The sequence below is a fragment of the Crocuta crocuta genome, unplaced genomic scaffold (assembly GCF_008692635.1).
Source record: "Crocuta crocuta isolate KB4526 unplaced genomic scaffold, BGI_CrCroc_1.0 scaffold132, whole genome shotgun sequence".
Classification (NCBI taxonomy): Eukaryota; Metazoa; Chordata; class Mammalia; order Carnivora; family Hyaenidae; genus Crocuta; species Crocuta crocuta.
In genome coordinates, this window is record NW_027528611.1 from 2,600,965 (window position 1) to 2,619,136 (window position 18,172).

The window sequence follows — 18,172 nt, forward strand, 5'->3', positions numbered from 1 at the left end:
CATGGTGGGGGTGGGGGGGGGGGGGGGGGGGTTGCAAATGGAGAGGATGCAGAAAATTCTGATCCGGCTCTGGACAAAATAAAAATGTCAATATGTCCATTCAAGGAAGAGGTTACATTTTTTGTGGCACAGACTCTGGTAATTTTCCAAGGCCCCGTCCCTCCAAATGTAAGACATGGCCTGGTGTGTGAGCTGATAAGCAATGCCAAGTCCCAAAGATATTAGTTGTGGTGTATTTATAACATGCCACAAACACACAGTTTGTGTGTTATAACAAACACACAGACACACAGGAAGAAACAGGAGACACGGGGGAAGGTTAGAAGCCAATGGCAAGGACCAAACAGAAGTCACAGGCACTGATGGTTTTCTAACACAGGTCTCTAACAGGTGGACAGGCTGGCCCCACTTCAAAAAGAGCTGGGCGGGAGCCTGTAAAACAGCCTGCCTGCCGTTATCTGTCGGGGACTGAACCATGGGGTCTTCTGTACGGATGTGTGCACATGGAGGCAGTACCCCCAACCTGCCTTTTTTTGCTGTCCTGTCAGCTTTAACACAATTCCCCTGCCTCCAAAGGAGAAGTGATGGTAATTTTTTTAAATCAACACAATCCAATAAAAATTGCTCTGTATTCCCTTTCTCCTTAAACTTTTCATTCCCCCTGGCGGCTGGCCATCTTCTGTGAGCAGCCAGGCCAAGTAATTACACTTCTCTGTGGCTCCCTTTAGTGAGTCTTCACCTTAACTCATCCTCTGAACTCCAATTCCCTAGGGGTCAGGTGACTAAGTACATGTATGTGTAAGGCCGGCCATCAGGAGAGGGCTGGGGCCACACGCTCTGCCCTCACACTCTGTTTCCTATGGGCCCAAAGACACAGGCCAGCAGATTCCAAAGGTGGCAGGACCCCTTTGAACATTCTCTCGACTAAGTTTAGATTTACCTTTAAACAAACTAGATAACAAACATTACTTTGCACTCCAAGAAATGTAACACTTGGCCTGTCTGTTTTCTGTTTTTGTCTCCTTTAATCAAATAGGTTCTTATACCCCCTTCCTGTCTGGAGGTTAGGAAGAATAGATTTCTAGAGAAAACTGTGAGTCGGTGAAAGGGCTTTTGTTTTTTTAATATGATGTTTTGTTCTTTCACTGATTACTCTAGGTGCTGGGTCAATAACCAAAAAGCTCTCTCCTCTTCCATCCATCATGACCCATCTTTATCTCCTTTTCTCCCAGCACATCCCAACTTGTTCCCAATCAGCCCAGCCAGTACTGCCTTTTCTTACAACGTCTTATTATTGATCGATTGAATTCCTAAATCAATGATGACATCACTACCTCACTACTTTTCAGAAGCAATGAAAATAGCGATTGGCTTTCTTTTTTTATTACATTCCTTCGCCAATGACTTTTTCTTTTAATTTTTAACACCCTTAAACAGTTTTCCTCACCTGGCTTTGTCATTTACACGTCATGTATCCCACACATGATATGCTTTTAAAATAAACTGGTACTTGGCAGTATCACTGACATCAAATTAATCTTCTCTACCCTTTTGAATGTTCCAAACCCCTTTTATCTACTCACCAAAACCATGTAGGAAAAAAAACACCTTTCTTATCCCTATACTTAATACAATATTATTTGAGTATATTCTAGATTCTGATACTCCGTTTTATCATGCCCTACTCTAGAGCTATTTAAATGTATGATATATCCTATTTCACATAAGACAAAGATGATCCCATTATTAGTTTGGGCACTTGATGTTCTTTCTTTCTTAATAAATGATGGATTAATAATATATAAATACTATATTACCCCTATAGGGCAGATGGTTGGGGGTGGGAGACAAGACTGAGAGGAGCTGCTAATGGCCTTTCCCAGACAGGGAATGAATTTACTATCTTAGTCTCATTAGTACTATTGGTAAATAAACTGAACTTCCTCCCCACCCCATTCTCTTGCCCCCATGTTTTCTCTATCACCGGGTTGTCTCAGCAAATGCACTTGAAACAATAAAGCACCATCCTCACTATGCATCATCTCATATCTGCTTTGATTCATTCTATACAGCTTCTGAGCTTCATAAAGCAAAAGAAAACACTTCTTGGGGTTGACACTGTGGTCGGTAACTCTGACAATGACTTTCAAAACAGTGTGCCATTGCATGAGATTCCAGTTTGGAGATCATGTTATCAGAGCATCTGATAATTGACGCTCAGCTCTGCCAAGTGACTCAGTGCATGACTCAAGCAAGTCACAGCTTTTCTGTGCTTTTCCTTCTTCTTCTTAAATGAATACATGAACTAAAATGACAGAGCGAGCACAGTCTCCTACATCCTTCAGAGTGGAAATTCATGAATACACTGGATTTTATGGTCTTTTCAAGGAATGTGCCAGAAACATACCAGATGACAGTATTCTTTATGTCATAAGGGAGATGATGAACCATTCAAACTCACCTGCTCAAGCCTGCCTCCAGCTACCCAGCAGTCCTTCCAATTGGGCAAAGGGACCCCTTTAGTCGGAATGCTGGGACGAGAATTCGGGAAGGCACAACTGGAGCTTGGCCCCACAGCTCTTTTTCCCTTTTAGTCAACTGCCTGGCGGCAGACAGAGGAGAAAAGGGAGAAAGGCTGAGCTTTCGTGATTTCTCTCTCATCTCTGGCCCCAGAAAATGACCAACAGCAGGAAATCGGAGCCAAAGCAAGCCAGAGTCACATTCCCACGGCTTCTCTCCAAATCCCTGCTTAGAGGCAGGAAAGCATTAGTTCCAAAGCTCTTTCTCAGGTTATTTGACTTGTAATTACAAAGGCAGGCTGTGGGGGGAAGGGTTTACAAGCCTACTCTGGTGGATGTGAGGTTATCAGGACTGGTCTGGAGACAGGGTGGAGAGATGGCCCTGCTGAAAACAGACCACTTATACAAGATGGAGGAGTTGTCGATTCTAAAACAATAAAAAGCACGGGGTGCCTGGGTGGCTTAGTCGGTTAAGCGTCTGACTTTCGCTTAGGTCATGGTCTCGCGGTTCGTGGGTTCGGGCCCCGCGTCGGGCTCTGTGCTGACTGCCAGCTCAGAGCCTGGAGCCTGTTTCAGTCTGTGACTCCCTCTCTCTCTGACCCTCCCCTGCTCATGCTGTCTCTCTCTCTCTCTCTCTCTCCTAGAAATAAAAACAGTAAAAAAATAAAAAAAAAAAGAACTTTAAAACAATAAAAAGCAGGAACTTCTGGAAAAAGGCAATAGCGTGCACACAATGCACACTTCATTCTTGTAGTGATTAAGCTGGACTAACACATGGTGAGGCTCATGCTCTGAGAGCAAGCACTAACCAGAATGTAAAAAGAGCTCAGGTTTATATGAAACTGCTGAGGAAAATGATGTCCGGGCTTGATAACCGAGACAAATTTTCCCTTAATCTCTTGGAATGAATTAGAATCTCAAAATCATTTACTGCGACAGGACTGCCCAATACAAGCTCTCGTGATCTAAGTACATACTCCAATAGAGAACGAAACACATGCATGTGAGCAGATGTGTGCACGCATACACACACACACACACACACACACACACACACACACCCCTCATCCTGAAAGTCGGCACAAAAGGGCACACGTGCTTACAAACACACCCGGGTACAGAATACATGGAAGGCAAGTGGCAGAGGCTCCCAACAGGGCAGATAATTACAATCAAAGCATCAACTCACAGACTCTGAGGAGATTTTCTTCAAAAGATCAGCCCCTGGGGTTCCAACGAGTCTTAAAATGAGCTTCAACTGATCAATATCTAATGGTGGACTATAAAGGAAAATGTTGGGACAAAATAAAAAAAAAAAAAAACACAAACGACAACAAACAAAAGCAAAACAAACAAACAAAATACCCCAATAACGAAAAGTGGAAACCCCAAACCAAACCCAAATGGTGAGTTCATCTAGATCAGGGCTCCGCTGATGGTCACTTCAAGCAGAACATGTTTGTCCTGTGCAAAGACTCAAAACGCTACCACCACCACCACCCCATTTATATTCATACTGGGCACCTGTCAACATTAGCTGTCAGTAAGGTGAAGCGACTTCGGCTGGGTCAAGGATGGCAGGTGACAGCGCAAAAGCTTCCCTCAGTCGCACTTAACCTCCTCGCTTTCCACCAAAGCATCGGGAGCCCGGCGGAGCGAAGGGCATTGGTAAGCAGAGTGCTACTCGTGCAGAAAGAGCAGCAGAGGGGCGCCTGGGCGGCTCAGTCGGTTAAGGGTCGGACTTCAGCTCCAGGTCATGATCTGGAGTTGCTGAGTTCGAGCCCCGCATCGGGCTCTGTGCTGACAGCTCAGAGCCTGGAGCCTGCATCACATTCTGTGTCTCCCCCTCTCTCTGCCCCTTCCCTGCTCACACTCTGTCTCTCTAAAAAATAAATAAATGTAAAAAAAATAAAGAAAAATAAAGAAAAAGCAGCAGAGCCCAGGGGCTGGGGCTGGCCAAGCCCACCTGGGAATATTCCCCGCAGAGCCTGACCCATGGAGACTGTAACGGGACAGGGGCCTGTGACTCCCCCAGAGCCTGACACCACTTGTGCGTGTCCCACAGCCTGACACCACTTGTGGGTGACCTCTGCAGGCCCTCTCCCTCTGCGAGGCTGGAGCAGGCTGGGAGAGCTATGAGTGACGGGTGGCCAGCAGAGGGCCCCACACCCCCGTCGCATCTGGGGCTCTTCCGGAGAGAGCTTTCCGCCTTGCAGGCGGGCGCAGTGACAAGTCTCACACACCCCCGAGGCTCCACACAATAGGCTACAGTGTCCAGACCCTTATTCCGGTGGCCGACTCTTCCATTCACGCTCGGAATGCCTGTGCATACATGAACCAGAAGACAGAAACTTCTCATGCGTTCTTATTGCTTTTAGTCTTGTCTAAAAAGGGAAGTTAAGAGGGGAGAGAAAAAATATGATATGAAGTAAGCTCTTACTCTTCTCTACGACAGTGTGAGTTGATCCACGTCTCTACCGCCATTCAGGGGGAAAGGAGGGGAAGACAGTGGTCTTCTGGTGCCTGGCACACATCCCGTCAGGCCGTGGGCCTATTAGCTCCTTCTCAGCCTCAGGGCGCACTTCCTCAGAGAGGCCTCCCCCAACCCTCTAAATGAGAAAGCCCCTCTTCCTACCCCAGCACAATGCATGCAAACATCAATCTCTAACTACTTCGTTTGCTTTCTGTCAGTCACCTCTCCCGATCTGTATGTAGCTTCACGAGGGCAGGGGCCACCCTGACTGCCATCTATCCCCAGTGCTGAGCCTGCCATCTGCTCCATGGTGGGCACTCAAAATCTTTGAGGAGAAGGTAGAGCAAGATGGAAAGGAGGATGGAAGAAAAGATCTATGCTTATGATTACACATGTAAAGGTAATACAGTGTAACTTAAAATAATGGCCTCTGCAAACCACAGTTGCCTAAGTTACAGGAACTACTTGTGCAACATCGCTGGCATCTTGCCCTGTTCTTCCTCTTCCCTGCCCCCCTCCCCCCCGCCCAAGATAGGAAATTGGCTTAAATGGAAGAACATTCTAGACAGCAGTTAGCAAACCCCAGCCTGCTGCCTATTTTGAAAAATAAAGTTTTATTGGAACACAGCCATGCCCATTCGTTTATGTAAGTGCTTTCACCCTACCCAGCAGAACGGAGTAGTTACAACAGAAACCATATGGTCCCCAAACCCCAAAATATTTACTATCTGGCTCTTTAGGCAAAGGTTTGCCAAACCCCAGCCTAGACCCAAACAACTTGTGTTCTAGAGAAAATGAGTTTAAATTCGAAACAGGTCCACTCACAGAAATCATTTCTAAATTAAATATAGTAGAGACCTTTGTCGTCTGCAAATGGCAAAAATCAATGTGTTCTGGAGGTTAAAATTTCAGTATTGGTTTTTAGTTCAAAGTGCTGACAAGAAAAAAAAAAACTAAAGCATGCATTAATGTGGGGACAGAGAGAGGAGGACTGATGAATATGGTCTTGCTCTAAAATGATCAAATTAGCTATGCGACAATAGAATTCAGTACATGATCCCCTTAGCCCATTTAAGATGATTCCGTTTACAAGTCTTAAGTCCCCTCATGTCTTCAGGAACAAATGAAACTGAGTAGCCCTCCCACAACACAAAGTATATCATATGTGAAAACCAACTAGACTACTTCAACTCTCAAGCAGGTAGTTTTAGAATATATGCTTCAAAATTAATCTCACGAAATAGAGCCGTTGAGACTGGCACTCTCACTTAAGAGATTCCTGACTACTGAAATGGGACTCAGGTTTTATGCTCCTTTCAGGGAAGACCCAAGAGTCTGGGCTGAGTTTCTTAACTGCCCTAACTTCACCTCATCATACCTGAAGGGTGTGCCACTCCCACTCATCATGGAGGCTCATCACAGCAATGAGCTGGGGGACCCTGTGTCTCTCTCCTACTTCTGCCAGTATAAAACCACCCCAGGTCTCAAGAATAAAGCCCGAATTCCTAGCCCCTCACGGCCCTCCCTGACTTGGCCTCAAGCTTCTTTTCAGACTCTGCCTCAAACTATTAGCTTCAACGCACAAGGCCCTTCTAAGCTTTCAACTTCTTATTTATCCAAGTCACACACAGGAATATCCTCCACTCTCCCCTCCTATCAAGCCTTTTCTTATTTATTCTTCAAGGCCCTACTCGAACAAGAATTGTGCTGTGAAGTTTGAATTACTGTACTTCTTCTCAATAACTTATTAGTACCTCTATTATAGCCTTTTTATCACTCTGTCTTATTTTATAATGAGAGAGTAGACATTTGTTCCGGTAACTCCTATAACTCATTTTCCACTGAGGATGATCATTCTGGTTTGGGAGGGCAGCTACTATCTTATCCCCAGCACCTTCTGTAGTGTAGATTGATAAATATTGGTTGGCTTGAAAAGACTAGCTGTAATATGCTTTTTAACTCTGCTCCACCCTTCTGCCTTGCCCTAAAAAACCTGTAGTGACCACACTCAATGGGAAGTCTAAATACAAAAAGTAGTCAAGAAAAGTTGCTTCACTTAATATCAGGCCTAACAAATCTCTCAAACCCTCCATCTGAAATGTTCATGCCCTAAAGAGTATACAAATATAATGCCATGAGTGTGTAAGGGCCATAAAGAGTGTACAAGTTTAATGCCACGAGTGTGTAAGGGCCATGGACAAAGAGAGTTGGTACAGCATGGAAGCCCATACTTGGGAGATTAGTAACCACACAAAGCAAAATAAAAATCTACTTAGTAGCTAAAAGCACTTGAAAGAAGGAAGTCAAAGCATGCAGACCTCAGAAGGAATCACCAGAGGTGCTCCAAGAGCTGGTAAATCCAATGAAACACAGCTCACTCTTCCAACAGTACGAGCTACCGTAAGGTCACTACAATTTGTCCAGGCAGTTAAGGCCAGAAGGTGCTTCAAGTAGCTACACAAGCAGAGCAAAGCAAAATTTACGACATTGTGACAGTTAGTTATTTCCACAACAAGCCACCCTTCTTGGTTTAACCCTCTTTCCCCTCCCCCTCCCCCAGATAGAAGAAATTGTTACTATGAGGTAAAAATGCATTTTAATTATAATGATCAAACTGTCCAAATTTAAATCACAGATCTCCTGGTCCTTTCTAAAACAACCATTGCTAGACAAGGTTCTCTGTAAGAAAAGTAATAGGTAGAATGAATAGATGAGGAATCAACCTAAGGTTAACAGGGTAATCAGAAGGAAAATCAAAAAGTGGTATTCTATTCTCCTCTAAGTGTTCTGGGCAACTCCGAGAAAGCCTCCACAGGCCAGAGAGCTGAAGAGGAGTTAAGAGGCCCAGGCAAATAGCAGTTTCAATGAAATAAAATCGATACAGATGAAGCCAGAACATTAATGTTTGGAGGGTAGAAATCCTCCTGGTGACAGACAGGATGGACTACAAAAAGACTTAGGCCACTTTCTTCTCTTCTTGGTTGTCAAAATAGTCATTTAACTGTCACACACACTAAAATTCTTAAGGTATTTTAGGTTTGTGGACACACATGAAAATTCCAAACTTTTCTGGGAAAATATATTATCAAGTTGGAGATAAATGCAGTAAAATACTTTTCTTCTTAGACATTTATTAGGACACTTGCTTATAGTGTCTAAAGTGAAACTGTTTTTGTTTTTTTTTTTTTTAAGAGAGAGAAAGAGAGAGAGAGCATGTGAACTGGGGAGAAGAGGGAGGGAGAGATAGAATCTTAAGCAGGTTCCACGCTCAGCAAAGAGCCTGACACAGAGCTCAATCCCACCACCCTGGGATCATGATCTGAGCCAAAATCAAGAGTTAGACGTTCAACCAAACAAGCTACCCAGGCACCCCATGAAACTGCTTCTTTAAAATGAGAGACAACAGGGGCACCTGGCTGGCTCAGTCAGTGGAGCATGCTGCCCTTGATCTCAGAGTTGTGAGTTTGAGCCCTACGCTGGCAAGAGAGGTTACTCTAAAAAAATTTTTTTAATTAAAAAAATAAAATAAAATTAGAGAATATTTGAAACCAGTGACTGCAAGTGAGGGGTAGACATGACAGCAAGGAGGTACATCAGAAATTTTTAGCTCTACTGGCATGTTTTAGCTCATAACCTGGGAACTGTGAACATAGGTGTTCATTATATTAGTCTTTGTCTTTTTGTATTCCATAAAATGTTTGAAAAAATCAAAATAAATTAATAAAGTAGAATTAAGGGGCAAATTTAATATATTAAGGACATTCATATGGAATAAGGCAGCAGCAAGCCTTTATATGGCAGCAAGCCATTAAGACCACTTCTATGAAAATGAAAGAAGGAGGGACGCTTAGGTGGCTCAGTTGGTTAAGCATCCGACTTCAGCTCAGGGCATGATCTCACAGTTCTTGGGTTCGAGCCCCATGTCGGGCTCTGTGCTGACAGCTCAGAGCCTGAAGCCTGCTTCAGAGTCTGTGTCTCCCCCTCTCTCTCTCTGCCCCTCCACCGCTCACACTCCATCTCTCCCTCTTTCTCAAAAATAAACATTAAAAAAATTTTTTTTAAAGAAAGAAGAAAAGAAAGGTTTACACATGAAGGAAATTCACTTGATTACTTAGGAGAGGAAAGTGACAGCAAACAAACACTGTGGTCTCTGGAACAGAAAACAGTAACAGGTCTCTGAACTCCTCTTCTCTCTGCAGTAGGCTCCGGACAGTTAAGTGATGGTAACACCATTTTCTAACTGGCCACTCTTCTCAAAACCAATGGCCTTTGAAATAGGTTAGCACTATGGCTGAAGAGACATTCTGCAGCCTCACCATCTTCTAATGCATCCACTTGATACACCTAGTCGACTGGACTTCCAAGGCAAGACTACATTCTTTAAAAAAATAATACTGTTTTTGAGCTAGATGATAGAAGCATTCTACATAGTCATAAATGAGAATAGCTTCCAGCCTAACAATATACACATAGCTTTAAGACAAAAATTAGTATTTCTTACATCGTTAGGGGAACTCCAAGGATTATTAATGACCAGTACTAAAAGAATCTCTCAAGGAGGAGACTAATCACAAAAAATAAGAAAAAGGGAGAATATGAACAAGACTTGTAGAGATCTAACCCTGCGCTGTTCGATGCAATACCAGTCATCACGTGTGATTAACTAAATTTAAATGTAATCTAAATAAAATCGAATAGGATTTGAAATTCAGACTTAAGACTCATAAAGCTATGAATACAAAGGAGCTTCTCTGAAGCAGATACTTCCTTGATTTGATAAAGAACGTTTATGCAAAATACACAGCTAAACTCATAGGCACTAGAGAAAGGCTCAAAACTTTCCCTCTAAGATAAGAACAAAACAAGGACACCCGCTTCACCGCTGCTATTCAACATTATCCTGGAAGTTCTAGCCAGAACAACTGGAAAGGGAGCAGTAAAACCATTTCTATTTGCAGACGACAGGACCCTATATACAGAAAAACCAAAGAATCTACAAGAAGCCTACTAGAGTTAAAAAACAAATGAGTATGGGCGCCTGGGTGGCTTAGTCGGTTGAGCGTCCGACTTTCGCTTAGGTCATGATCTCACGGTTCGTGGGTTCGAGCCCCGCGTCGGGCTCTGTGCTGACAGCCAGCTCAGAGCCTGGAGCCTGTTTCAGAGTCTGTGACTCCCTCTCTCTCTGACCCTCCCCTGCTCACGCTGTCTCTCTCTCTCCTAGAAATAAATAAAACATTAAAAAAACAAACAAATGAATAAAGATACAGGGCACACAATCAACAAGCATCAGCCTTGTTTCTACACACCAATGATAAACAACCTGAAAAAGAAATTAAGAAAGCAATTCCATTTACAATAGTGTCTAAAAGAATAAAATACTCAGGAATAAATTTAGCCATGAAGGTGAAAGATTTGTCCAATGAAAATGATAAAACATTGCTGGATGAAATCAAGCAGAACTGAAAAATGGAAAGACATCTCTCGTGTTCATGGACAGGAGGACTTTATATTGTTAAGATATCAATATTATCCAAAGTGATCTAAAAATTCAATGCAATTGCTATCAAAATTCCAACAGCCCCTTTTTGGGTGCCTACGTGGCTCAGTTAAGCATCTGATTCTTTTTTTTTTTTAATGTTTTATTTATTTTTGAGATAGAGAGAGAGGGAGAGACGGGGAACGAGCAGAGGAGGGGCAGAGAGAGAGAGAGAGACAGAATCCAAAGCAGGCTCCAAGCTCTGAGCTGTCAGCACAGAGAACTTGAACATATATTCCTCCACAGAAGATATACAAATGGCCACGAAACACAGGAAAAGATGCTCAGCATTACTGGTCATGAGGGAAATACAAATTAAAACCACAAAGAAATCATGACCTGAGCCAAAGTCAGATGCTTAACCAACTGAGCCACCCAGGCACCTCATCTGACCTTGATTTTGGTTCAGGTCATGATATCACGGTTTGTAGGATTGAAGAGCCTGCTGCCTGGCTCTGTGCTGACAGCGCGAAACCTGCTTGGGCTTCTCTCTGTCCCTCTCTGGGTCCCTCCCCTGCTTGTGCATATACACTCTCTCTCTCAAAATAAATACATAAACATTAAAAATATATATTAAAAAAATTCCAACAGCTTTTGCAGCAGAAATGGAAAAGCCCATCTTCAAATTCATATGGGATTACAAAAGAGCTTGAAAAGCTAAAAAAACAAAATACATACAAAAACTGCCAGCCATTTAATTAACAATGAGAACAAAGTTAAAGGACTCACACTTCCTGAATTCGAAACTTACTATTAGCTATAGCTATCAAAACAGTGTGGTACTGTTATATAAGCATAAATATACAGACAAATGGAATAGAATTAGCCTTTGACAGAAATGCCAAGCCCATTTACTGGGGAAAGGATAGTCTCTTCAACAAATGGTGCTGGGTCAACTGGGTTTCCATATGCAAAAGAACAAGTTGGACCTCAAACCTTACATCATATAAAAAATTTACTCAAAATGGATCAAAGACCTAGGTATGAGAGATAATAAACTCATACAATTCTTAGCAGAAGACAGTAAATCTTCACAACCTTGAATTTGGTAATACATTCTTAGATACGACATGAGCAACAACGACAAAAAAAGAGATGAATTGGAACTTCATCAGAATCAAAACTTCAGTGCATGAAAGAACATTAACAAGAGGGGCACCTGGGTAGCTCAGTCGGTTGAACATCCGACTTTGGCTCAGATCACGACCTCACGGCTTGTGGGTTCGAGCCCCGCATCGAGCTCTGTGTTGACAGCTCAGAGCCTGGGACCTGCTCTGGATTCTGTGTCTCCCTCTCTCTCTCCTTCTCCCCCCACTCATGCTCTCTCTCTCTCAAAAATAAATAGACATTTAAAAAAATTTTTTTAAAAAGATATTATCAAGAAAAGTGAACAGACCACCCATGGAATGGGAGAAAATATTTGCAAATCACATATCTAATGAAGGTTTAATATCCAGAATATACAAAGAACTAAAAATTCAACAACGAAAAGACAACCTAATTAAGAGATGGGTGAAGAACTTGAATAGACATTCCTCCACGGAAGATACCCAAATGGCCAATAAACACAGGAAAAGACGCTCAACATTATCGGTCATTAGGGAAATACAAATTAAAACCACGAAGAGATACCACTTCATACCTATGAGGATGGCTCTAATTTAAAAAAGAAGAAGAAAAGAAGAAGCGCTGGTGAAGATGTGGAGAAATTGCTCCTATATCACTGGTGGGCATGTAAAATGATACAGCTGCTGTGGAAAACAGTTGGGTGGCTCCTCAAAAAACGAAACGTAGAATTATCACAGGACCCAACAATTCCACGCATAGATATATATACCCAAAAGCAACTGAAAGCAGGACCTCAAATGGAGAGTTATATGCCAAAGTTCATTGCGGCACTATTCACAATTGCCAGCGGTGGAAATAACCCAAGTGTCAATGAAGAGACGAGGGCATAAACACAATGTGGCACACATACAAGGGAATACATAAAAGGATGGGGTCCGGATAGCATGCTACAACATAGATGAACCTTGAAAACATTATGGCTAAGGGAAATAATCAAGAAACAAAGGAACGCATATTGTGTGATTCCACTTGTATGAAGTATCTAGAGAAGCAAACTGAGGAAGTTGAAGACAGGAAACCAGAGGCTGTGGGAAGGAAGAATGGAGGAGTTATTGTTCAATGGGTATAGAGTGTCTGGGGTGAAGAAAATGTTCTGGAAATAAGATAGTGGTGACAGTTGCACAACTTTGTAAGTGTAATTAGTGCCAGTGGACTGTGTATTTAAAAGGGGTGAAGATGGTAAATTTTATGTTATGTGTATTTTGCCACAATAAGAAAAAGGTAAAATGGCAAATGTTATGTTAATATCTTTTACCACAAAAATATTTTTAATTCAGTTTCTAAGTTTCACTAGCCACATTTTAAGTCCTCATCAGCCACAGGTCGCTGGTGGCTACCAGCCCCCACAGTGTACACAGCACAAAGAGAAAACATTCGCAACACCACAGAACATCTATTAGATTAGCTCTTATCTAGAAGCTAAAACCGCCAGTTGCTTTTTTTTTAATTTTTAATGTTTATTTTTTTGAGACAGAGAGAGAGTGTGTGAGCAGGGGAGGGGGTGGAGAGAGGGAGACACAGAATCCGAAGCAGCTGTCAGCACAGAGCCAGACACGGGGCTCAAACTTGTGAACCGCAAGATCATGACCTGAGCCAGAGTCGGCCGCTTAACAGACTGAGCCACCCAGGCGCCCCTAAAATCACCAGTTCTAGATGAGAATAATACAATTAATATGTGAGGAAAATAGGGAGAAAACTGTACTCAAGAGAGCGGCCCGGGAGGCTGCCTCAGCATTCAGTTGCATTTAAAAATCATAAATAAAAAGTGGCTGCACGTCTTGAGGGGCAAAGGAAGTATGTGTGGGGCCAGTACGTTCTCCAAAAGTTTTACGAAGAGAAGTTCTAGAAATGGGGGGAATTGGCAACAAATAAAATAAAGAAACTGTGACTGAGTCATAAGTAATAGTTTTGGATCTATCTTCTCTGGGTCCTGGTTTCCTCACATGTATAAAAAACAGGGAGTTCCATTAGATGTTTTCTCATATCCTTCTAGGCTCCCAAGTATTAAGTCTAAATTCTTAACTTTCTGACCTCATCAGTACCTTTAAAAAAAAAATGAGGGGGCACCGGGTGGCTCAGTTGACTGAGCACCTGACTCTTGATTTCAGCTCAGGTTGTGATCTCACAGCTCGTGGGATCAAGCCCTGTGCTGGGCTCTGTGAGCCTGCTTGGGATTCTCTCTCCTTCTGTCCCTCCCTCCCTCTCTCTCTCTCAAAATAAATAAACTTTAAGAAAAAAATGAGGAAAGACTGCCTCACTAATTTTTTTTAGGATCAGCCTGAAAGGTTGAAAGTAAAATTCAACCGGGCTAAACTCCACTTGTGCTCAACCCCAGCTGCACATGAGCAACAACCAGGGACTTAAAACATACGTCAAAGCCTGTGCTTTGGCCCCACACCAGCTGAAGTTGAGTCTGTGGGGTGGTGCTCAGGCACTTGGGAGTTTTCAAAAGCTCCCCAAAGTATTCTGATGAAAACAAGAGTTAAGAACCACTATGCTAGTTCAAGTGTACACTTCCGGCAAGAAAAAGTAATAGAAAACATTTTCCTCTCTCCTTGTCAGGGCCCCAAGGCTATGTCCCCACAGCTGGCAACTGACAGGAGGGGGACATATATACTAGAGATACAAATCCTCTGATTTTGACTTTATGATCCAGGAGAATATCTGTCTGAAAAAGAGCCAAGTGCAAAAGCAATGGTGTATTACTAAAATAGGAATTTTGCAATGAATTTTCATGGATTCAAAAAAAGCCATGGCAAAAAGCCTGAATGCTAGGTTTTCTATCGAAAGCTCACTGAAGAAAAAGAAGTATGCATAAAAAGGGAAGACTCCTGGGGCGCCTGGGTGGCTCAGTCGGTTAAGCATCCAACACTTGATTTCAGCTCAGATCATGATCTCACAGTCGTGAGATCGAGCCCCACGTCAGGCTCTGCACTGACAGCATGGAGTCTGCTTGGGATTCTCCCTCCCTCTGCTCCTACCCCGCTTGAACGCACATGTACACACTTTGTCTCTGTCTCTGTCTCTAAAATAAGAAAAAATAAAGGGAAGGTGTCTTACAGGTTCAAAATTAGCATTCTGAAAGAGTCAAGCCATCAGGAAGTAGGCAGCTGTCTGTGAGGTAAAACCATAGGGCACAATTGCTTTAAAACCTTTCTACCAGTTGCCCACCAAGGGGATCCTTCCTTTACTACTTGTTATAAAATTTAAACAAAACAAAACAAAACTTTTAATGATTCATAGGTAGACAGTAAAGTGGGCAGGTAAAGGGAAAAATAGTTTCCCAAGAGTCAGTAATGAAAATGACGGCTCACATTTCCTGCCAGGCTTAAGTACTTCCCAGATACCATCTCACTGAATTCTCACACCCACCTTGTAAAGTACATACTATTAGCATCTTATGGTTAAGGAAATTGAGAGAGAGGTTAGAAAACACACAGCTGGGAGTAGAAGAGGCAGGATCTAAATGCAGGAAGTCTGATTGTAGAGTATATGTTCTCTACCCGCCACTGCCTCTCTGCCACTCTGCATGTCAGTGCGGGCAGGCGTGTCCACAGCTGACTGGAGGTAAAGGGAGACACAGATAATAAAGAGGAAGGGGCGGGAGGAACAGAGAAATGCATCAGAGTAGTGTGCTTGGGAAGAGAGACGTTAGTTTCTCTGGATGGGAACTCTGAGCTGTGTACCTGCAGAAAAGGGAATTACAAATTTCCCTAATTCTCCTAGCCTGGACTATAATGTATATACCACATTTCTAAGATGCAGACGTAAGGTAAATGAAGCAAAGGACAAAGGAGAAACACTAAGTATTTAAACTAAGAATCTGGGGTAGAGGTGAGCTCAGTATAGGGAGACAGAACTGTATCAGTGCAGAAACAGCCACAGGGAAATAAACAACTTCGCCTGAGGGACAAAAGCTTTTTGGTTCCTTAGTTAAGTATATCTTCTTTGCCGCAATTTTAAAGCCCAACCAAACCCACTGTAGGCTAGTCAGACGAATTTTATAAAAATCTTCCAGCCTAATTCTAGACCTATATTTCAACATTCTCTCTCACCTGAACATCTTCCCCAAGTGAAAGTAATAGAAGTTCCAACAAACCACATTTGAATGCTATTATCTCTAAAGCACAAGATGGCCATGCGGCAGATAGTAAGGGGCCTAAAATAAAAGGGTCATGGTAACCTATAAGCTAGATAATAAATCTGTAAGTAAATTAAAGTTTGGCTCCAATCTAGGATGAAAACAAAATTGTGCTGGAAAAACAAAAAGGGCACATGTCAGGGTAACCTTATCACATCTTCATTTTATTATTTGTTGTTAAACAACAAATATAAAGAGAGTCAGCAGGTACATCATTTAAGGGACAAAACATGATCTTTCTAACATGTAAATCAAGCATAAAAGCTAAAGACACCCCCAATTTATAAGTGGGTATCTGTGCTCATTGAGTGTTTGTATAAGTAGACTAAGCCAGTCATGGGGACCTGGAGCTTCTCAGGAAAACGCTCAGATGGCAGAACCACTGTGGGAAGATATATGGAATAACGAGCTCCCTGAAAAAGATGAGATGTAAAAGATATAGAGTTCCCCAGTTTATGAGGACTTTTTCCAACTCACACAAGGAAAACTAAAGGCACTTTGTTGGTAAGACACTCAGCCAGAGGGCAGATCGCATAACGCACGTCCGAACTATATAAGCAAGTAACTGAGAGCCTTCCCTAGAGATAGGGAAAAGTCATATACTTCCATGGACGCTGGAATACAGTAAGAAACAAGAATCCAAAACTTTTTAAAGGATACGGTCTGTACCAGGAAACAACGTTCTTCCAGTCAACAGCTCGGCCATTATGCATCCCACTGACCAAATATCAACTGGCAAAATTAAAGAGAAAAGGGCACACAATGTCACTGTTGTCACACCTGACCACAAATGGAATTAGAACTAGAAGTGAAATATTCAAATTAATATTTAAGACATTTGAGATCCACGATTCATGCTCATCTTTAAGGAAGTAAGCTTATTAAGACTTTCACCCCCTACAGGGCTTCATAGGTGGGGTGTCAAAACATAGTTAAGGTAAGAGAAATAAGTTGTCCACGGAGGGGTAGAGATTCTTATTGGTGGAAATGGTGGATTCTCCCAAGTAATGTTGAAAGATTAAAATTATGAACTCATTGGGGCACCTGGGTGGCTCAGTCGGTTGAGCATCCGACTTCGGCTCAGGTCGTGATCTCATGGTTCATGGGTTTGAGCTCCACACAGGGTTCTGTGCTGACAGCTCGGAGCCTGAAGCCTGATTAAGAATCTGTGACTCCCTCTCTCCCTCTGCCCCTCCCCCACTCATGCTCTCTCTCGGTCTCAAAAATAAATAAACATTAAAAACAAATTTTTTTAAAATTATGAACTCATTGTCTTCAGGTAGAAGTACTCACAGAATATGTTGGAAATCTAAATAAATAAAAACTCAACTGCTAAGTCATAAAGTTTGAAACCTGTGTATGACCCATCCCCCCATCTTCTCTATCTGAGCAACTAAAATATTATCTGTTGACTTTAAAAGGATTACTGATGGAAAAAAAAAAGATGCTTCCTCCCATTGGCCACCACCACCTCCACTTCTGAGAATCCCAAATATACCGAACATGGTAACTGAAAAGGTGCTAAGTAACCAATAAAAGCAATACCTGTCTGGTTGTAATGCATCCAGTTCAGCATGATCTCAGGAGCCCGGTACCACCTAGTGGCCACGTAGCCTGTCATTTCATCATCTGTGTGTCGAGCCAGTCCAAAATCCAAGATCTAAGGGAGAGAAGAGAAACCAGTCACTGAAACAGTCAAGCTCCCAAGACTTGTAAGGCAGGAGGGGAAAAAACTCGAGTGCCTCAGAAATAGGAAGAACAATACAGCACTTTCACAAATATACCTCCAAGTCTATGCTTGGAATACATGATAAACACAGCAAGAACTTTAAAAAATGAAATTACACAAAGCAAAACAAAAATGCTACTCCTTGGCATTTACCCAAGAGCAATGAAAACATACAACCACACAAAGGCTTGCATACGAATATTCACAGCAGCTTTGCACAGCCCCAAACTGGAACTGAAGCGAAGGTCTATCAACAGGTAGAAGGATAGACAAATTGTGGCCTATTCATAAAATGGATACTATTCAACAATAAAATGGAATGAATCAGTAGGTATAACACAGACAGATCTCAAAAATATTCTACTGAGCAAAGTCAGATACACACACACAAATACTGTATGATTCCACTGATGTGAAATTCCAGGAAAAAATAAATCTATTTATGGTGTCGGCAAGCAGATCAGTGGTCCACGATTAGAGGGAGAGGGGTGGGGACTGGCTAGGAAGGAGCAGAAGCAACTTTTTGAAGTGATAAAGTGTTCTTTATTTTAATTATGTTGGTGATTAAATGGATATATAAATTTGTCAAGCGTACACTTAAAATGATCCTTTTTGTTATATTTTGTTATTTATTATATTTTTGTTT

General features: G+C 42.3%; 1 protein-coding gene across 2 annotated transcripts in view; it reads right to left on the reverse strand.

Moving 5' to 3' along the window:
* MAPK14 (mitogen-activated protein kinase 14) overlaps positions 1–18,172 on the reverse strand; it is a 74,206-nt gene that overhangs the window by 9,086 nt on the left and 46,948 nt on the right. Inside the window, exons 7-9 of one of the 2 annotated variants that reach the window (XM_077754904.1) lie at positions 17,343–17,457; positions 16,458–16,529; positions 3,709–3,788 (exon numbers count right to left, since the gene is read on the reverse strand). In XM_077754904.1, the coding sequence (XP_077611030.1) occupies positions 3,709–3,788; positions 16,458–16,529; positions 17,343–17,457 (267 nt within the window). The remainder of the gene's footprint in view (positions 1–3,708; positions 3,789–16,457; positions 16,530–17,342; positions 17,458–18,172) is intronic. The other variant, XM_077754905.1, reaches the window with a different exon arrangement.